Genomic DNA, 18,705 nt, shown 5'->3' with positions numbered 1-18,705 from the left:
CCCTGCACACGGCCAGGGCACAGCCCGGCCTCCCTCACCCAACACGGGCTGGTGCCACTGACACAGGCTCCCAGGAACTGACCACTACAGACAAGACATTCTGACCACTACACACAAGGCTCTTCAACTTGGCTCTACATCAAAAACTGCAGCTCTGGCCAACAGGATTTTAGGTTACACCTGAGTACTTGCTCTCTACCCAGGCACGTTTCTGTACACTGCTCAGCCCAGGGCAGACAGCTGAACAAGGAGCAGAGAAGCACCAGTCAGGCACCACCACTGCAAGAGTGTCCTTAGCAAGTCCCAGGGTTTTCCCCCTCCACTGCGAGATGCAAGACTCCCAAGCAGAGTTCTTACTCTAGGCCCTCACCAGGGCCCTACCTGCATGTACTGGCATTTGCTGGCACTGCTGTTATGGCCCTTCAGGCTGGGACGGTCACCTCACCTCAGCCCCCAGCCGAACTCGCTTCTTTAACACCCACAGGCAGCCAGCTGACACACATGCTATTTACTAGAAGTCATCACTCACACCATATCTTCCCCCCATGGGGAATGTCCAAAAAGAGAATGATGATCATTACTCTTTTTATATTATTTTAAAATATATGGATATTATATAAACACTTGTAAGATAAATGTAAACTGTATTACTTTATATACACCCACAGAATTTATTTTTAAACAAATTACACGGAGACAAGAGAAATTATTCAGAATCAAGACATACACTTCACATGCCCAACTTCAAATACTCACACCCCAAAATACTAGTGTATTCTGAGGCGCAGGAGCATATGCTCAGAAGTATGCTAGTTCTAAGCTGCTGAGGTACACTTCAACTTCCCATAAACATCAAGCCAGATCGACACCTCCCCTCCTGCTGTCCTGGTGCTCACCTTGTTTCACTCCAGACCACACAGATTAGTTCTGGGAAAATAATCTTCTTTCTCCTGCTTGTGAGAGCACACCACTCTCCCGATCAAATCCTGTCACTGTGTAACACCCACTCTTGCTTTTGAGCACCTTTGAAGAACAGGTCAGTTATATTTAGGTACTTAAGTACAACCTCAAATGGCTAAAATTACAGAACTTAGTTTATAACAACTTGGGTCAGCTTTCAATGACCAGAATAATTTTAAATAGCATTTTGCTATTTATACCTCCCTGCTCTGTATACTTTTCACTGCTAGTTTATGAGGAATCCATCTAACCTCTTTCACACAGGGGACAATGTAAGGCTTTCTCTGCCCCAATATTCTGAGTTTTAGATACTGTAGAGCAATATTATAATGTTAAAACTCAAAAGGCTGAATTTCTTATCATATTTGTTCCAACAGCGTAACCTTGCAATGGTCAAAACACCACTATCATGAAAGAAAAGCAGTCTGCTCAAAGGCATGGCCGGCCTAAAACATGAAGGTAACAGGTGAATTCAAAGCCACAGATAAATGTGCTGAACACTGAAAGATCAATAAAAAGACGTAATTTCAAATGGACATAATTATTCCAACAAACTTTTAAGAAGGACAGATTTTATACTGCACTACATGGTATGGTTTCTCTATGTTTACAAAGTCCCATCAAAAGAAAGGAACCAGAAGTTTTGACTGAGAAAGATCTGGGAATTTTCTCTTCACTATGATATAAACCATAGTTTTATACTGAAATGTAACATTTATGCATATGCCCAGAATGTCAGTTAGCTATGGATACTGTCTAAATGTACACTGTAAAACTTCAAAGTAAACATACTGAAAGAGCTACTACAAAAAGAGAGCAACGGGCTCCTTGATGCCCAAACTCTTTTTTGCCCAGATTACCTAATTATCCTGGTTGCTGGTAGAGTTAACTGATGCTTATTCTATGATTTTTCTTCTCCTCTATGCTTTATTGACAACTCCCATTGCTTCTTTAGAACATCCTGTTTGCTTCCTCACAATTTTCAAAAATTATCTTCCTGTCTTTCCTTCTTTATCTCCTCTGAGTTTCCTTTTCCCCCTGCACTCCTATGTATGTATCTATACCTATATCTACATCAAATACACTGCCAAGTCTCACAACTTTAGATTTTTATACCTTGACACTCTCACTGAAATCCATCTTTCATTTTCCTTGACCCTTTGCAGGTTTCCAAGTCATGGAGAGCGATCCAGGAGACAGTCTCTTCAAAAGTTCCATATTTAGAACATTCTCTCATCAACACACACACACACAGACACACAGACACACTCTCTTCTCTCTCTCTCCCCATATTCCCTTCAAGAAGTAACAAATGAACAAATGTTTGTAAAAAAAAAAAAAACCACAGAAGTTTGCTGTCTTATGAAAATATCTCCTCAGAGACAACTTGGTCTCTTGTCCTCCTATGAAATTCTCTTCAATCATGGCCAGTCTGTGCCTCATGCCACCACTCACTGAAAGGCTCCAATAAGACTATTCAGTCCAGAAGACGTCTTAACCATGACTCTGTGATTCTAACTTTTCTCTGAAGTACATCACAGCTCTGGATAATGAAATCATCACTCACAATTCAATAACTATTTCAGCTTGCAACAGCAGTGTTATTGCTACTGATTTTTGGGTTTGTTTCTTCAGACTCTCTGAATTATGATTCAGCACAACCACTACATCACTCAGACAAACAGAAACGTTGTATGCAAGGGATCACTGGAGAAGGACACTGGACTATGCAGTGTATCCTTTCAGGAAATATATGGAACCATAAACAAAAAAACCCACAACATCTCAACTTTCTGGTTAATCAGCTTCTGTAGCACTCTAAACCTAAAATGAAAAGCAGGATTAAAATATTTAACTAGTAAAAGGTATTAATTTCTAGCTATCCACATTACCAATGTGCCACCGTAAGACTGATCTTTCTTGCTCATTCATCTCTACTTACAACATTTAAAGCATCAAAATTGATCCTTGCAGAAAATAACATTAATTACTTAATTTTAAAAAGATTATGGATAAACTGCTATTACACTGTCTCTGGTACCCACAGAGTCTTCCAGCCTTCGTGCAGGCTGTATGACAGCTACTTATATTCAAGGAATTATTCCTACATCTTGGTGCTTTTGAAGGGTTGTGGATTATTTACTGAAATTACGTGGTACTTTTATTCCAAAGATACATTTACGTCTTACAATCTTTAATTACATTTCAAATCCATACTTTGAGGTGAGATATTTATATTTTAGAGATTGAAGATTCAAGGTGTGGAGGTAAGATAATTTACTCCAAGCCATATCATCAATCAGTGCCAATCTGGATGAACACCTTACAGTCCTGACCCCTCTCTTGTAATGCTTCTTTAACCAACAGCACAGGCAGGTTCCAGGTTCCCAATTCCTAGGCAGAAGTGTGAAATGTAATTTACACCTTTTCTCAGCAAGTGCCCAAAGCCGTTTATGTCTGAGAAACTCAGCTCAAGAAAACAATGCAACAAGACCTGTGCATCTCTTTGATGAAGGTTTCCTTTTTCACAAAATGTTCCCAGTGAAACACAAAGAGTCTGAAATGACAAAATCATTATTCACCTTTCAACTTTCATCACTGCTATGTTTTCAAGGGTCTACTCTGCTCTAAGGAAACTTAAGCCCAGGAAACACTTTCACTGGAGTAGAGTCAAAGTGTACTGAGAATCTGCCCCTCATCTGCTGCATGAATGGGGAAATTATTTTTGGATCTTATGCTGCTCTGCTGGAATTTCACAACCTGAGTAGACTCAGCCAGCTGAGTCTCCACTGGCTAACTCTGGAGTGAAGCAATGCATCCAATGTAAAAAATCAAGACTACACCTCTGAAATTCTTCAAGGGGAAAAAAATCTCCCTTTTGTAGAGAACTTTCATGCTATAGTTTAACAGACAATAAAGTGACTGACATGTGGGAGAACATACCATAATCTGAATCCATCAAGGCACTATGTTCACAGTGTTAAAAGGATCCAGCAGAAGCCCTTCAAAAATCCAGTGTTGTTTTGTAGCCTGTACTCAGGGTCTGTAGGTGGAAAGTAAGTAGAGGGCTACATGATCACTCCACAACCAGTGCAGGACTACTTTAATCCAGAACATGCTCTTGTGTGCACATTAGCTGAGTAGATTAGTCCAACTATGGACTTCTTTTATCACATCTCTCAACAGACTGCATCCCTGATCTCTAACTTGCAGGGGTGTGCAGGTGAAGCAAGCCCAGTTCTGGCTGAGATAACCACCTCACCCGAGATCTTCACAGCAGTGTCAGAAAAACCATGTCAGACTGAGTCCTTCCCTGAAGATCTGATTGTCAAACAAACAATGCAGCAATTTGGTTCAAATTGAAATGCAAAAGGAGGAGGAAGGAATGGATAGTCCCCAGACACACTGACACCCCAAAAGCTCACTAGAAAAGGAAACTAACTTCTTGGGTAAATGTTGGCACGTGGAAGTTAAATGATGCATAGGCAAGGAGGGAGACTTGTTGTCAATCTAGACAATGAACTGGTAAAAAAACCTGTTCTTTGTGTGATCTAGGAAACAAACATACACTTCACCAAACTGTCTAGCTCAAGGTAGCCAACACTTAGCAAGGAAGAATGAATAGTATTTACTGAGAAATGAATTTTAAAGAAGTGGAATGTGCGAGTGTATCCTGCAGGGACAGACTGGTTCTTTGCCTCTTCTGTCATCATACAGCACATGCATTGATCTCAGGGCACTCTGCCCTGACCCAGCTTCTGTAGCATAGAAGAAATCACTATAGACAAGAGGTACTGAGTTTTGGCTAATATCTGTCAGCTTCAGCTCTTTTCTGACAAGCTTTCTTTCAGTACAGTATTTAGTAGAATTCTTTAGATCAGGCTACAAGAACTGAAAGTAGGAAATTGCTGATGATCTATAGTGGATGGGACATCAGAAGTTGCCAAAAGCAAATGTTTTCTGCCAGATGTGAACTTTATTCAGCTATCTTATCCCAGGCACAAATTTGATGACATCTGCCCAACTTGTATTTTACAGCTCAAGGACCATTTCATAGCTTTCAAATTCCATACTCTGTAGTCCTTACAAACTGTGAATCTAGGATGCATCCAACAAGACATTTATTCTAAAAACTGAGATTTTTGTTTAGGGAGACAAATGTATCCTGATAATCCTATCACACTCGTACTTTTTCTAAAAATATTATGAGGAGTATGGAGGAAGAAGTAGAAAGTACTTGATAAAAGTAAGCTATCTTTCCAAATTTATTTCATCCCTTTAATGGCTTAATAATAAACACCAAAGTAAAACAAACCAACACAAAATCCCAACCAAAATCTAGCAACAGAAAGTTTGAACATTATGAAAATGTATTTTCCTAGTTTTTGCTTTAATACAAAATTGTCAGTAAAAATAGTTTTATGAAACATTTTACTCTCAGTGATTTATCATTTTCTGGTACTCAAAGTTAGGCTGGAAGCTCTCTCAGTTATACTAAGTGACTTGTCCATAAGCAGTAGAAATAGAACATTACATCTATCAAGTTTCATGTACAATAAAAATGTCCAAACAAAACAGCATGTTCTATTTTATCCTATTTGGAGAATTTCTGACTGTCATTAAGGCAATTTTTTTGGTCTTCATTCCTGTATATGTATCTTGCTCATATACAATCCACTTGCATTACTTTAAAAAGCAAATTTCATTGGGGTACAATGTTAGAAGTGTAGAGGTGAAGTAGATCTCTTTAAGGAATTACTTGTCCCCCCACCAAACTTACAATATACGTATCTAGTCTGGGTTTTATGTTTTGAGAGGAAGATTAATAAAGACTTCCAAATCAGAGAGACACTGGTTTAAACCACAGAAAACCTATTTTTAAAATATCTTCACCACAGCACTTCAGTCTCCTATAAGGAACCACTCACAAAACCAGTGTTGGTAAGTTTTCTGAAGGCTACCAGTTTCTAGTCAACCCAACTGAGCAGTGATGAGAGTACTGAAACCAGAAGGTGGATGTCAGAGCTGGGAAGATTCTCAGTTTCCTGGTTTCCACCCAAATCCTTTCTGTGAGCACTGTTTAATAGCTGTTTGCAGCATTAAACTTTAGGTTTAGCAATGTACTTGCATTTGTGTGCAATTCACAAATTATATAGCAACGGGCAAAGGACTATGCATGAACTTGGAGCTATGTGTAACAGCATTGAGAAGCTTCTTGGATTAAATCTCTATTTCCAATCCCTCTGACCACAGCACTGTTCACTAGCAGCCACAGCCATACACTAACACTGCCCCTCTCTTTACTCATCCCTCCAGAAAAGCAAGTGGCTCAAAGTTCAAAATGACCTCACCAATTAAGAAGGTGTTGCTACCTACATGCTTCCAGTGACTTGAATCTCCAGAATTCCAACACACTGCAAAAGCACCAAAACCTATCTCCCCTTTTAATCATGGCAAAACATCATGGTTTGGCAAGACTCAATGACATGCCCGGGATGCCACACTCTTAGAATGACAGCTAGCAATATTCACTTTCAAGATGTTGGCGTGCTGAAAATCTTTTGTACAAAAAAGCAACTGTACAAAACTAACTCAGGGACTTCACTGATTTAGTACCCATGAGTTCTAAAGTTCACTGGTTTAGTACCCATGAGTTCTAAATGGAGCTCTACCATTTGCTCACCATCCTGTTTTCTTCTGTCGTCTCTCCAAATTAGATTCACAAGAGGGAAACAGGCCCATAAATTTGATGCAACTTGCCCAAGATGGCCCAGACAGTACTCAGTGCCTTGCAGGTCAAGATACAGTTTACAGTTTTCAGTGCAAGTCAAATATTTTGGAATTAATATTCATGAACTAATAAAAATCCCAAGTATTTGTAACTTGTGGTAGCTGCTTCTAAAGGAAGCAGGTGTTTTAATTGCTGTTTCTTTTCAAACACAAACCTACAAAACCTGATGAAACACGACTTCAATAAACTGAAGCAAAAAGTATTAAATTTATGTTCCTACATGCCCTCTCTTAGCATATCACAGTATCTTTCATGCTTTAACTCCTGGTGCCAGCTGGATTGCAGGTTTCAGTAGAAACTTGTACACAGCTGGCTACTTTGAACTTCTGCCTTTATTTGGTCTGTGAATATACTGCAAGCTGTTAATAATTGAGAAACTGATTTCTGACATTAACACTCTAACTATAATTGCATATCCTAACCTTTAGTAGCAATGTGAACAATCAGTTTTATAAGTCTATACAGTAAAACCTACACAAACACAAAATAATCCTAATAACAGTATTTTACTCTTTTACTATGCCTTATGTTTTTCTAAATGAAAACTAAGGGATGGTGGAACTGGAGTAAATAGTAACCAATGTTTGTCAGATACCATTTCAAGATTTCATATAAAAGCAGAAGCTGATTTTAGAATTCATTTGTGATTGTTAGCAGTGTTTCACACATAGCTGTGGAATTTTAAATGGTCATTTAAAACCATAAAGCTAATTAATCAGTTACAAAGTGTAACCTCCTCTTCCCAACAAAAGCTTTCCTTTTTCCTTCCTACACACAGCACGTATTGCTTGCCCTTTTACCATGCACAGTTCCTGAAAGCTGCTTAGGAGAGGAGGACAAGGACCACTCTTCTCTTTCCAGAGCAGTTTCTTGGTATACCCTGCTCTCCTGAGAGCAGCTTCTCAAGAAGCATTCCTCTGGCAGGGTCACAAAGCAGCCTGACAATAGCTTTCCTCAGCTGCATGGGAAATGCTTTGATGGTAATTGACTCTCTTCCCCAGGCAGAGTATCAAAGTGCAAATCAAGGCTTCCCCGGGAATCTGGAGTTGGTTGCCCAGGCTAGAACAATAGCAGTGATGCCAGACAGTCTTGGTAATGGTTTCTATTTTAACTTCTGCCTTTATTTTTTAGAGCTGCCTGTCACTTGGCATTACTACCATGCTTGCTGGCTAGTGACACGTTTGTTTTCTTGTATTCTCTGTTTTTGTGCAGCTGTATTTCACTATGGATTCCTGTAATACCTTCACGGCAAGCTCTGTGGGGCAGGATGGTTCCTGCAGTATTTGCACAGCCCAGTCCAGTGGGGGTCCAGGCTCTGTTAATGCACAGCATTAAAACCTCAGGTCTGGTCACAGAACAGGGAGGGGAGTATTGGCAGCACGTGAGACCTCTCTTTGCTCCTTGTCACCTGCTTACTGCCTTGCATCAGTCAGAGAAAAAAACCCACAACAGGCAGGATGTGTGCAAGGAAGGAGCTGAAACAGTGCCCAAGTGAATGGAAAGTATCCAGATGGCTGTGGTAACTTACACGATAGGAGTCAAATCAAAACAAAATGAAAACAGAACCATATGCCATGTATCCTGCACTCTCTTGCTCTTTCTCTCTCTCCCTGCCTTTCTCCTGGCTGTTGCCCCAGGTCTTTCTATCACTATGGATAATAGTATGTTACGCATTTAAGTGTATGTCATGAATGACAATAACCTCTCTTTTACATAAGAGATCACGTATTAATATTATTCATGTAACAAATGTAATATGAACCACAAAATTATACTCATGTAAGGGTCAAAGAAGTGCAAGGGTCTACAAGGGAAGTTATATTTCTTTATTACATCCTTTTTATCTGGTATGCTGTATACTTATAAAAGAGAATATTAATTTTATACGTCTATGTTGCTATATGCTATAGAAATATCTACTCACAACCTGCTTGTATCTCAGGGGGAGTATTCAAAAGCATCATGGCAGTGGCAGCATCAATGTCAGGATCTGGAAAAATCAACCAATAAATACATTATTTACAACTGGGCTAATCTTCTTACCCCCATTGCTAAACTACAGGTTTGACCACGTCTCTGAGTGAAAAGGTAGGAGAGTTCAGCACTCAGAGGGCTCATTGGCTACACATTAAATTTATCCCCAAACTTGCATGTGATCCCCTTGTTACTATTAAACAGTGGTGATCTATGTCACTGAGCCATACTTATGCTTGTGTGTGCATGATATGTTTGCTGTTAGCCTCACCAATTCCCTGTTTAATTCTGTGAAGAGTATTTAGATTTCATTACAAATGATCTGAGAAAGCAGGAGCAACATCACAATTTGGAAGCCACAGAGAGGGATGAGCTGACAGCTGAGGAGTGGAAAAGCACAAGGAATACCTGAGCAAGTACAAAAGATGACACTTGGTCATTTCTATTTGTCAAGAAAGATTTCGGCAAAGTTTGAGAAAGTGTTGGAAGACAAAGTGCTGCAATTAAGAAAAAAAAAAAAGAAACTAGCATTTCATCGAAGCATCAATTTATTTGCATTCCTGCCCACTGTCACTTTAATATAAGCAAAAATAATCAGCTGGCTGCTGTTATTCTTAAATTGGTTTCTGAATCCATCATGAAAAGTCAGCTGACAGATGGTAAGTTATAGAGACAGAACAAAATATGATCCTTTTATAACTATATTCACTCGCTTCACACACAACAGCTCGGCTGCTATGGAAATGCAGGTATCTATGACAACAGTAAACAACCCCACAACGGCCACTGAATAAGCTGAAAAGAACATCTGCCCCAGCAAAGCGTCCCAGCTGCCCTGGGGCACAACTTGCTAATCGTGCAGTGATGCCGTGTGACAGAGAAAGCCGCCTATGCCATGTCCAAATAAATGAAGTGTGCAATTGAAGCAGACATAAAAACGCACACCCTAGCTGACTGCTGCCTCTGTGCTGCTAAACTGAATGACTAATGAGTATGCATTTGTTGGTTGGGGTTGGGGTTTTTTTCAGCTTGTCAGTATTTATACCAAATTACATACAAAAAAAAAATTAATTTACCACTAATAGCTTCATGGCACTTTCTTTCTGCTATTATGATAGAAAATTACTTACCACTGTTAAAAATATCTGTATTTTTGATCTTTATATATTTCAAATCTATTCCCAGTAATGTGATGTGGTATAAAGCCCTGTAATATATTAACAATACAAATGACGTAGACAGGATTTCAAAATCTGCTTAAGCCAAACAGAAATTCACTTGACTGCAGAATTTAAAAAAGGGACTTTTTATTTGTTTAAGTATGTACTACTTTTCTGTGAATAGCTGCAAGCATTCTTCTAAAGGTGACTGCTCTATTATTTAATTGCTAAAACACTAAACAAGGAAACAGTGTAGTGGGTGTCAAACTGAAGCTGAAGCAGCAGCAGGCTTAGTATAAAAGGTGCCTGTGTCTTCTGGACAGGTCAACATTTTCCAAAGAAAAAGCAGCATTATCAACTTATGTTCAAGTCTGAAGACACCTCAAAAGCAGAATTCCTGCTGCAATTATCTATGCTGAAAGTGCCATTTCCCAACAGAATCATTCCCAAATATGTGCCATGTTGCAAGACTGGATCCACACACCACACAGCAAGTGTGTGCTTTCCAATTAAAGAGGAATAATCCATCTAATGTTAAAAAGCAAGACAAAAGAAGCCTGAGAAAGACAAACCAAATTCACCAGAATTCTTCTCTCTTTTTCATACCATAAAATTAAGAGATTCTTAAAAGTTGAATTTAGCATATCATAATTCCTACAGCCAACTTCAGCATTTATTTATTGGCTGTTCCTAAATTTTGCTTTGTTTTAGTTCAGTGGATGACACTGTAACATAATGTGAATTTTGCTGCTGAAAGAATAAAAGGACACTACCAGGAAAAACACATTTCCTGATGACTTTGGGTTTTGTTTGTGTAATAAACTCTGTGATCTGAGATAAAATTGATGCAACCAGTTTCTGTCGAAAGGTGCATTCTTAGCCTTTGGACCACTAACAGCACCACAGTGTTTCTGCAATGACGTGAGACATGAACATGAGCTGCTCACAACAGGGACTGCATCTGCAGCAGCTGTCTCCCACTGCACAGCCATGTCTCAAAGCCCATCCACACCTGCTATCAGCTGTCTCCCAAAGCACAGCTACATCTCAAGCCCATCCACGCCTGCTATGTTTCTGTTTCTGCTGGTATACTCTTGAAGAAACTAGACAGCTAATCCATAATGCCTTGGCAGAGGTAAGAGAGCTCAGAGGCATGCATGAATGGTGGTGTCAGTAGCATCCAGGAAAATGTGCTTTTGGTTTTCGTACTGCAAAGAAGAAAGAAAAAGGAGCGACTGGTGCACAAGTGAGACAAGGGCCAAGGGCCAGCTGTCTGAGCCTGCAAAAAGAGGCAGATTGAAAAACTGGCACATTCTTTTGCAGCATTTTTGTCCACAATCTGGAGGCGTTCTCATGAGCAGTGTGTCAAGAAGAGCCAAGAAGTAGCCATGAGGAGCAGCATCAAAGGCATGGGATTGAAAGGCACCTTTGCTGAGACTGGCACTTCTGGCTTTGCTGCTGGTCCCCACCAGTGCCCCCATGCTGATGGCCCCTTCCCCACTGAAGTCTCTTCCACGTGGATGCTCCCATTTGTAGCTGTAAGGCCTGACCTTGCTTACTGCTGCATCCCCACCAGCTGGTAACTGGATCCTGTCCCTTCTACCTGGCCTGTGTTCGTGCAGCTGTGGATTTCAGAACTGAGATCTCTGCCCTGCCTGAAGTCTGTGATCAACACAAAGGCTCCTGAAGTTATTAACAGTGGGTGGTTAGTGAAACATGATTGCAGGAACATCTTTCCCTAGGAAACCAGGTTAAAAATAACTGCATATAAAGTTTTGGAATATAAAAAATTAAGTATTTAAATTAATGCATTCTGGCTTCTTTTTTTGCTAATTCAAGTAAAAATGGTGAACTGACTGCATACATGAACTGTTAATTTTTGGTCAGTGGAAAGCAGATGTCCAGTCTTCCCTGTGGAAGAGGGAAGTAAGGAGCAATGAAGAAAAGGAAGGATTGTGGATGTTGTACAAAGAAGTAAGAGTGTGTCAAAGTCTCAAACAGGCAACACTGGAGAGCATTAAGAACATAATGACAAAAATTGCCAGCAGCCACAGTTCTCCCTAACAAACAACTGCAGTCCAGCTGTACATTTGGTACTTCATGCTGCAGTCTGAAGTTTCAGCGCTTGGTCCCTCACACACCAAGGATCCATCACAAGGTACCAGAAAGGACCTGGAAGAAGCCTTAAGCACTTAGAAGATCTTGTAAGGTATGAAAGGCATCAAGGGGCTGGATTTCTACTACAGCTGCAGTACCTCCCCTTGCACTGCTCTGGCCAGCATTGCTCTTAAACACAACACTTGTTTTCACAAAGATGATACTGGTGGTGGTATGAACCTCAAGGCAGTTCTGTTTGCTGCAGTTTAGATTCTTGTCAGCAGAGTCTTCAACAGTGAACACCAAATCTCTAAACAGCACCTAGTTCTTTCAGTGAAAAAATAACCTACAGTATCACTCTGGAATTACATCTTCTATGATATTGTCAAGATGTACTTGGAGCCAAACTTTGCATGTTACCTGTATAAATCAGAATCTGTCTTGCACAGACATGTGAAGTGGCAAAATGGTAGGCATGAAATATTTAGCATGAGATTACATACAAGCAATGCAGAGGATAGCCCTCAGGTAGAAGACTCTTTATTTTAGAATTCACAAAAAATAATTAAATCAGTCATGTAGCTGAGAAAGCCAGATGTGACAGCTGTTCTTTTTTATGTTGTGATCTCTGATCAGAGTTCATTTTATAGAAAGTGATTTACAGTAATTCGTATTATTTTGATACTATTTTAAACTTTGATCAAACCCTTCAAATCCATCCCCTTCCAATTAAATAAAAATTAGGGTAACATAGTGCCTTTTTGGCTGTGCAAAGGGAAATTTATCTTTACAGCCATACCATAAGGTTTTAAAGAAAATAGCAACTAAAGCAGTTTAAAGCAACCAAGGCCTGAATTTTCCAGCACAGATGCCTAGAGAGAGGCACTTAAGATGCATATTTAGGTATTAAGAAAATGTTACAGCCAACTGACGTAAAAAATGTAGTTAGTAAATAAACTGCACCATCTGCACACTACAACCATTGCTGTGGTACCTCATCAGGAAGGAATTTATAAGATCTTCTTTTAATTTAAAGTTATTACATCTAAAATAGAACTATTTTTGTGAAGTACTTCACTTTACCATTCAGTATGCTAGTTTTTGGCCCATTCTACTTCTGCCTCAGCATTCTCCACTACTTTTTCCCATTTATATGTTCCCAGTGTAGATGGAATGCCTAACACCTAGTGCCAATGTATTCAAAAGGCAGAAGTTCAGATTATTCCTTGTCTACAAATCAGTCTTTTAACCCCTTTCCTGCCTCACTTTCTAGCACAGCCCATTCCTACACTTTTTTTTGTTATTTGATTCTTTGATATTTTCAATTTTCATCAGTAGTAAAATGGTGCAAAAGCAACACTGTCTTCCATCTTTACCTTCAGGCTTATTAAACTGCAACGGAGCAAAGAGCAGCTTGCCCCTGTTTCACTTCTCTGTTAACAGATGTGCCTTTTCCCTTCCCATATCATGATGGTTAACCCTGGTATAAGTCAGGTCAAAACCACAGAGAATAATGAACAGAATGAAGGCTTTTTTCCCCCATTTGCTTTTTTTTCCTTTCTATTTTTAATTTATTTTGCCTAATGACGGAATAAGAATATAGCTGTTAAAATAAAGTTGCAATGTGCAAGACAGAAAGAAATACCTGAAGAGAATTGTAAGTACTGTAACTCTGTCAAACTCCTTCATGTGGGATGCCACTGAGTCCACTTCTGAAACATTTAAATAAGGTTAAGAAGTTCTCTTAAAATAAACAGAATACTTGTGGAAGAGTACAGTAAACCAGTTGGATTCAGAACCAAGATCTTGGGAAGAAACAAGAAGTTATATTCGTATCTCAACAACAGTGCACGAAAGACCAAGCATGAGAATTCTGGAAGCTATACAATAGAGGTCAGGAGGAAGCAACTTCATTAGTAATGCCAAGTCACAGTGGAGCATCTCACACTCCTTAAATAGATCTAGTGTGAGACACAGAAGAAGAAAGGCACAGGTCTAAATGAACTAATAATTTTTCCTATTTAGGTTCATTTCCGGCACTGCCAAGTAAGCTATGGCACAAGTATCATAAGAGGTCTAATTTTAAAAAATACAGAACATTTCTCCCAGAAACCTTCTTCCTGCTTCTATATTTTGTTACATTTGTATTGTCATGAAGCAACACATACAATTTCCATTCTCTAACAATACCATTTTATCAGGTGAAAACCTGTAAACTAAACATACAGTTGCAATGTATTCTTGTTAAGAATGCTAGCTTTAATAAAAAGAATGATAGTAGAAAGAGTTACAGTAGGTCTTATGCATGCACTAACTCAAAGAGGTTCATTTATCATTCAGAAAGCTGTGGGAAAACAAAGCATCCTAACTTTTCATCTCAGGAGTAAAGATTGAGATCATTTAACTGTTAAAAGACAGACTCAGAATACTGATAGTCATTTTACCAGTGCAAAATAAAAAATATTTTAAGAGACACCTGACTAAAGAGAGATGAGACAACATCTTACACATAAAGATGATGCATTATAGCATATATAGCTTAAATGCAGGTTGGAGATTTTTGCTTTGGTTTTGTTCCTTAATTTTTTTTTCATTTTGATGCACATTACTGGCAAGGTTAACTTTCAGTGCAGAGGGACGTGGAGAAAAAAAAAATCTACCAATCACAAAGGCAACAGTAAAATTTTTTGACTCCATCCAGCCTGTGTGGCTTGGAGTACTGAACAGAGAACATCAGCTAGAGAAAACGCTGGCCAGTGAGCTAGCACAGAAGAGAGAAACAATTTGCTGTTCCATCATGTACTCACCTGATTTTTGATCAGGAATTTCAACCATCTTCTTGACTGATTGCTGCAGCCTCAGCTTCTACAGTGGAAGACGTGATTATGAGGGCTGTAACTCCTTGCAGCCTTACAGGTTGCAAACATTTTTTTTTGACTGAAGAATACACATACACATAAACACACATGCTCTTTGTACCCAGTTATGCAGATGTGTGTTATCTCTGGGACATCGAGGTCACCATTGCTCAAGCTTTCATCATGTCCCTGCTGCTAACAATAGGCTTCTCTTTCAGCAAAGTGGGAGGATGGCCAGCAGAGGAAGTCCTCTATAAAACTGTGACCAGGAAGCAGTCCTCTATAAAACTCTGACCATTTAAGACCAAATAAACCATACCCTATATTGTCCCATACCAGTGTTTTTCTAAGCACTCATTTCCCTCTCACTGCTATTTCAAAATATATTTGTGTGCACCAGGCCTTGAGAACCAAGTAGCTCTTTCAGTCCAGCAGGCACAGGATGTGCCAGCTGGAAAAGACCCAATGCATTTCCCTTAGCCTGAGTGACCCTTGAGGAAATGTCTTCAGTCCCCCTGCCTCCCTCAACCGCTACAGTTTCCTGAAGTTCTGCAGGAAAAGGTGGCTTCTGGGTACTTCCACCACAAGATGAGTCTTCAGGAGGGCTTCACTCAAATGCCCCAGCTCTTGGAATGACCACGCCATAATCCACACCAAGAACAAAGAGAGCAAAGGCCTGGGGAGGGGAACATAAATTCCCTACTGGTTTCAGGATCCAGACAGCAAAGGGGCAAATATCAGATAAACATGAAAACAAAACTGAGAGAGGTATTTCAAGGCTTTGAAGAAAAAAAAGTTGCTGCTAATGATGAGAAAAAGGTCAGGCATGTGACACTGCCAATGAGAGCGGTGTATATAGCATAAGAGCCAAATGCAGTCTAAAACCAACATAAGAGCAGAAAGGATGAACAAAAAATCCAGCAGCTAAAATGGCTGTGTGCTAATAACACAGGCAGACTGCCATAATGGAAGAGGAACTCAAAGCACTAGTGCTATTACAGGAAAATTCACAAACAGGGTGGAACAGAATTATTAGTGAAACAGGTGCCAAAAGGTCTGTGCTTTTCAAAGAAAATACAGATTTTATATGGTAGGATACTGTTATGCAATAAAGAAAGAGCAGACTTCGGAAATAGAATAAAAAAGAAAATGTTTGGCAATGCTGCGGACAGATGGTCAAAGAAGATTTCTAAGAAAGAGACTCTGGGTCTGCTCTTGACTTCTTACACTAGATATAGATCTGGATAGAGCTCTGCATCATTAAAGAAATGGGAATTACGTCAACAAGGGAGACTAACTTCACAGTGCAGATTGGAGAACAAATGCTATTAATCATGGTAAGACCAGTTATTCCTGGATGTGACAGCTGACAAGTTTCTTTATCCATGTTGCTGAATGATCAAGAATAGATTCTATTCTGCTCTTTATGTTAAATAATGAGGATGACTTTGGAACAGGGGACCATGAAGCAATTCAGTTTAGATTAACTGGGAAGGATAACAGGAAGCCTAATTTTGTTTAAGATCTATTATTTTGAAAGAGCAAGTTCTGATGAACTAAATGCTTCCTGTGGAAAACAGAAAATAGACTGGACTGAGGAACTCTATACCTCAGCCTGGGGAAAGCTGCAGTTTCTGCAAGTCACTGCACCAAGACCTAGAGGAAACCTAGAAAAAAGCAGGGAAGATGCACTCTTTGAAAATAAAACCACAAAACCCTAAAAAAAACCAGCTAGACCACCAAACCAACGTGGAAACTGACTTTATGACAGAAAGCAGAGAGCTTGGCTTGCTCAGCTAAGCAAAACAAAGGCAGAGGAACTAAGACTATCAATATGAGGTAATCAGGGGATGCAGGGGTAAAAAGCAAGGTAGAAGGACTACTAAGTTGAAAGATAATTTCAGTAAAGCAGCATTGGCTGAAGACAAGACTGGCAATCAGAACACTTCTAGTAAACTCTTCTAACAGGAGCTGAAACAAAGCAAGAAGTCTGCATGTGAAGTTTCAGAAGTATTTACAGTGTGCTGCTGCTCACAATGTGACCCAAGGGAAGGGACCCTTTGGAAGCTGCCTTCCAAACTGCCTCTCTAGGGCAGGTAAGCTCTCTGCAAAGCTATGACAGAGAGGGGAAGAGCACAAAACACAGTCATGAAGAAAACTATGGCAGTGAAAGCCTATTTGCACAAAGGCTTAACTACATAAACCTGCAGAAGCACCAGGATGGTGTCTGACAAGTACATGGAGATGCTGAGGACTTCTCCAGCTCTGTGGATGATGACTGAGCACAGGGAGTGATGCTCAGCATAGCTGGAACAAGGTGCTCTTCTGCTTCTCTGAAGGAAATCAATGGAGGAAGACAGTAACACTGCCATCATCTGAAAAAAAACTTGTTCCACTCTTACTGCAATACTCCTTTTAAACCTCTTTCATTTTCAAATAAAGGAAATGACAGAAGAGCAGGAATCTAGTATTTAGGGCCTTTTGACTTTTTTTGCCAGAGGGCTTCTCAAGCAGCCTGAGGAATGAGGCTCAAGCCAATGGTAAGGCAGTGCAAAAAATACCAATGCCATTTTTGAAGGATTGTTATCATTAAGTATGAAAACAAAAATAGGCTTTGAAGATCTTGGAAGTCTCACTGCAGATGTCTTCAAGATAACCCATAGAGTAGCAGAATTACTTTCAAATTACAACAGTCAATATTGTGAAACCACACTGGCCAGTTCTGGTGAAAACTTCTGGTTAAAGCAACATGGTGAACACAGGCTGAACACTGAAGAGACCTTACAGTGAAACTAGTCAGCCTTAGGCTGGGGCTTTAACTTAGCTTAAACAGCACACATAAGAACAGGAATTATTTAAAAGAACTGCAACACCATTTGTTTAGATTAAACACTGCTTCCTAATTATCAAAGTTTTTTTGTTCTTTACTTCCATACTTCACAAAAGAGATTTTGTGGAAGATATGCTGCAAACCTGAAAAAACTTCTCAAAACTTCCTTTGTTTTCATTTCCTTGAATTCAGTTGAATTCCACTAAGCATTTTGCTAATTTGGCACCATCTACACTATATACTAGCAAACATGTAAATTCAATATTGACATCACTGGCATTTTTACTTACATATTTCAAAAGCAGAGGAAATATGAAATGTTATGAACTAAAATGTGGCAAGAGAGTAATTCATTAGAGAGTCTAAAGAGCAAGCACTAAGACAAGATTTTGCTGCTAAGTCACATTTACATTTGATTTTGCTGCTAAGTCACATTTGATGCTTCTAACTTGCCCAACTGCTATCATGCAGCTCCTTTCTAGCTAAAATGGTTGAAACAACTTTTTACTATTAGCTATTATATTTTGATTAATTTAATAAAAATTAATTTAATTAAAATGAAGGAGACACATAGGATTCCACTTCTGCCAACCTCTGATTTGCTATGAATGATCCTGTTCCAACGCCCTGAATTCTGAATGAGCACTAGCTGACAGGTGAAGTTACCAAAGGAGTAAGAAATGGGCAGCACACAATCAGAACTCTTTTGCAGACTCTTTCAGCTCATCAGCTGAAAGGTGTAAAGTGTATTTACTCCACAAAACAGTGGGTAAGCTAAGAAGCTCTCATCCCCTTCTTTTTATGCTGAACAAGCACTGATCACACATACAGGCCATGCCTGAAATAAGCTGTGGGATGTGGAAGAGGTTTTACGGCAATTTCTGTGAGCCAGAGAGAGAAGTTTGACAAGAGGATCCATATCTACCCGTGAAAGAATTCTCTACCAATGTTGTTGACAGAGAAACCAGAAAAGAAAGAAGGATAAATAAGAGAAACCTGCAACTGCCTATTCCAATAAGCGCTTTGTTTGTCTCT

At 39.5% G+C, this 18,705-nt stretch overlaps 1 protein-coding gene across 8 annotated transcripts in view; it reads right to left on the bottom strand.

The window, feature by feature from the left end:
- FOXN3 (forkhead box N3) overlaps window positions 1–18,705 on the bottom strand; it is a 205,247-nt gene that overhangs the window by 18,111 nt on the left and 168,431 nt on the right. For 4 of the 8 annotated variants that reach the window (XM_063160133.1, XM_063160134.1, XM_063160132.1 and 1 more), the window contains one exon: window positions 8,676–8,741. The exons of 2 other annotated variants lie outside the window; for them this stretch is intronic. In XM_063160133.1, the coding sequence (XP_063016203.1) occupies window positions 8,676–8,741 (66 nt within the window). The remainder of the gene's footprint in view (window positions 1–8,675; window positions 8,742–18,705) is intronic. 2 more of the 8 variants (XM_063160135.1, XM_063160137.1) reach the window with 1 other exon arrangement.

This window comes from Melospiza melodia, chromosome 6 (assembly GCF_035770615.1).
Source record: "Melospiza melodia melodia isolate bMelMel2 chromosome 6, bMelMel2.pri, whole genome shotgun sequence".
NCBI classification, from domain to species: Eukaryota; Metazoa; Chordata; class Aves; order Passeriformes; family Passerellidae; genus Melospiza; species Melospiza melodia.
The sequence above is the reverse complement of the archived record's forward strand: the minus strand, read 5'-3'. Positions and strand labels throughout refer to the sequence as shown.